Source organism: Ictalurus furcatus, chromosome 9, assembly GCF_023375685.1.
Source record: "Ictalurus furcatus strain D&B chromosome 9, Billie_1.0, whole genome shotgun sequence".
NCBI lineage: Eukaryota > Metazoa > Chordata > Actinopteri > Siluriformes > Ictaluridae > Ictalurus > Ictalurus furcatus.
The window spans coordinates 29,191,971-29,194,470 of record NC_071263.1 but is presented as its reverse complement, the minus strand read 5'-3'; the positions used below and the strand labels follow the sequence as shown (position 1 = coordinate 29,194,470).

Genomic DNA, 2,500 nt, shown 5'->3' with positions numbered 1-2,500 from the left:
TTAAAATAAATAAATAAATAAATAAAAGGCAACCGAATCTAATTTTAATGTCATTTCAACAGTGTTAAATCATCGACCTAGGCTTTAGACTTTAGGCCACGCCCTACCTGAGTCTGATCCTGGTGTGGAGAGACACCAAATTCATGAATGAATAAATAAATAAATAAATAAACAAATGTAACTTCAAGATGGAGCTACAGCTGTTTTTTTTGTTGTTGTTTTGTTTTGTTTTTGTTTTTGTTTTTTTTTAAAAATCTCCATGACAAATTAATTACATCTGGTTGGAGTTCTCAGCCTTTACTCTGACTGTTACAGAGAGCTGACACTGGAGACTCCTTCCACGAATAAACATCTCCTGACATCAGAAAAATAAAAAGCCAACTGAATCTAATTTTAATGTCATTTTATTTGAACAGTGTTATTGTCTCTCCATCAGAGACCATGGGAAACTGTAGCTCTTACGACTCGGACGATGGCTTCTCCTACCACCCTGACGATGAGATCTGCGAGCACTGCAACTGCCCCATTCCGGTACGTATCAGAACAGTCAAATTATTCACTCTCCCTTTGAGTTGCTTTTCAGTGTATTACTCGTAGCGTCATGCGCTGCGTTACGTCATCATTGACACGGTCACGGTGCTTTGTACCGTCTCGTATTCACTGTATCTGACTGCGTTTATCAAACTGGGAAACGTGACTTCATACGCGTGACGTATGGGCGTGTCTGGTTTTCTGCATCACCGCGCGGTGTGTTTGCTAACGCTACATCACGTACATCCTAGGACCGCAATCACACGATCAACTCGGAACTCGGGTAGAAACGAAATCGAGGAGGATAATGGCGTTCCCATATGTCTACTGAGTTTTCTTTATTTACTGAAGATTAAAGGTAGAAGATCGTCTAACGAAGGTGTCGATTAAGCTCTGGCAGTAGTGCAGCTGCAAATCGCAGGTTCATTTCGCACGTTCTGATACGTTATCGTTTCTATCGTTCGCAGGGACGTGAACGGCAGACACGCCACGGCAAGAACGTCATTAAACATGAGTAATCTTTGACACGGTGACGTTTTCTGTAAGGAAGTTAGGCGTTTATTTACGTATGGAAGGAGTGTCCAGTGTCAGTCAGAGGTAAAACTGTAACTTTAAGTACGTCTCTTCTGACATCTCGTCTTGTTTTGCGGACGTCTGCGCTCTTCAACATTAAATGTAACTGTAATCGGATATAAAGTACGTCCTTCTTTACTCGGTTAAACAAAGGAAACTGTTGTCAAAATGCTGTGGTGTAAGAGGAATAAAAAAAATATATTACGCCAGTGACAATAACGCCACTTCATCGGCATGACCCAGAGCGTTTTATTCCTCAAGACTAGTTGCTATACAATAGCTGCACGATAGAAACAGAACGCGCGTGTGATCCGTCGTTGTCGGCGTCGTGTGAGGCCTCAGGATAGGAGCGTGTAGACGTATAGAGCGGATGCTGACGTACCTCACGGCTCTGTGGTCTCGTCGTGGAGAGAACGAAGAACGCTCAGGCTGCAGAAGTGGCGTTACAGACGAGCGGAAGAGGGGCGAAGAAAGCTTAGTGGTGAGATGAAGATACAAGATCGAGCGAAGGAGGGACCGAGTGAAGCATATTTGATTTGCTGCCTTCTCTAAAGCCATCTTAGCGAGACAGACATGCCAGAGCACTTTTAGGGAAATTCCTGTGTTTGAAACGATTGGGTTAAGGCTTGTTTGAATCCTTACACTCTTTGTATCAGTACTGATAAACAATCGGTGAATCAAGGATGAAAAATCATAGTCTGAGCTGGCAGTTTCATAGTTACTGGAACAATATACCACATGAAAACTTAGGGTAAAAAATAAAAAGTCTCCATATCAAGAAGTTTAATGTTGTTGAAAAGCTGATACATCACACACACACACACACACACACACACACACACAAAGTGAAGATGAAGCATATTACATCCGTTTCAGTTTCACACAATGCGTTCCTTCTGGCGTTTACAGCTGAGTTTGTAATCCTGTAAAGCCAAAAGTGAAATGAACACCATGATTTCCTCCTTCTCCCCGCCCCGAACGTAGTTAAGACATGTTTGAGTGTAGCACGAGCCAGGGAAGTTTATAGCTGTGAAATGTAGCATATATTGTACAATCTGTGTGTGTAAATCATCACACACTTCCCTCGAGACATGTTGTTTAGCTCGGTAAAAAAAAAAAGAAAAAAGTCATATCTGAATGATATATTATCAACCTTGGCTTTAGATTTTTAGGCCACGCCCCCTACGTGAGTCTGATCTTGGTGTGGAGAAACACCAAACTCCATCCATTCATTTTCCAAAGCACTTATAATACATGTGCAGCCTGGAGCCTGTTCCAGGGGACTCGGGGCACAAGGCGGGGGACACCCTGGACGGGGTGACAATCCATCGCAGGGCACAATCACACACATTCACACACTCCCAATTTGACTCAGACAATTTGGACATGCCAATCG

At 42.8% G+C, this 2,500-nt stretch overlaps 1 protein-coding gene across 1 annotated transcript in view; it reads left to right on the top strand.

Moving 5' to 3' along the window:
* The window catches only part of lck (LCK proto-oncogene, Src family tyrosine kinase), a 38,672-nt gene that overhangs the window by 6,926 nt on the left and 29,246 nt on the right, over nt 1-2,500 (top strand). Inside the window, exon 2 of the mRNA XM_053632830.1 lies at nt 437-531. Within this exon, the coding sequence (XP_053488805.1) occupies nt 442-531 (90 nt within the window). The 5' untranslated portion in view covers nt 437-441. The remainder of the gene's footprint in view (nt 1-436; nt 532-2,500) is intronic.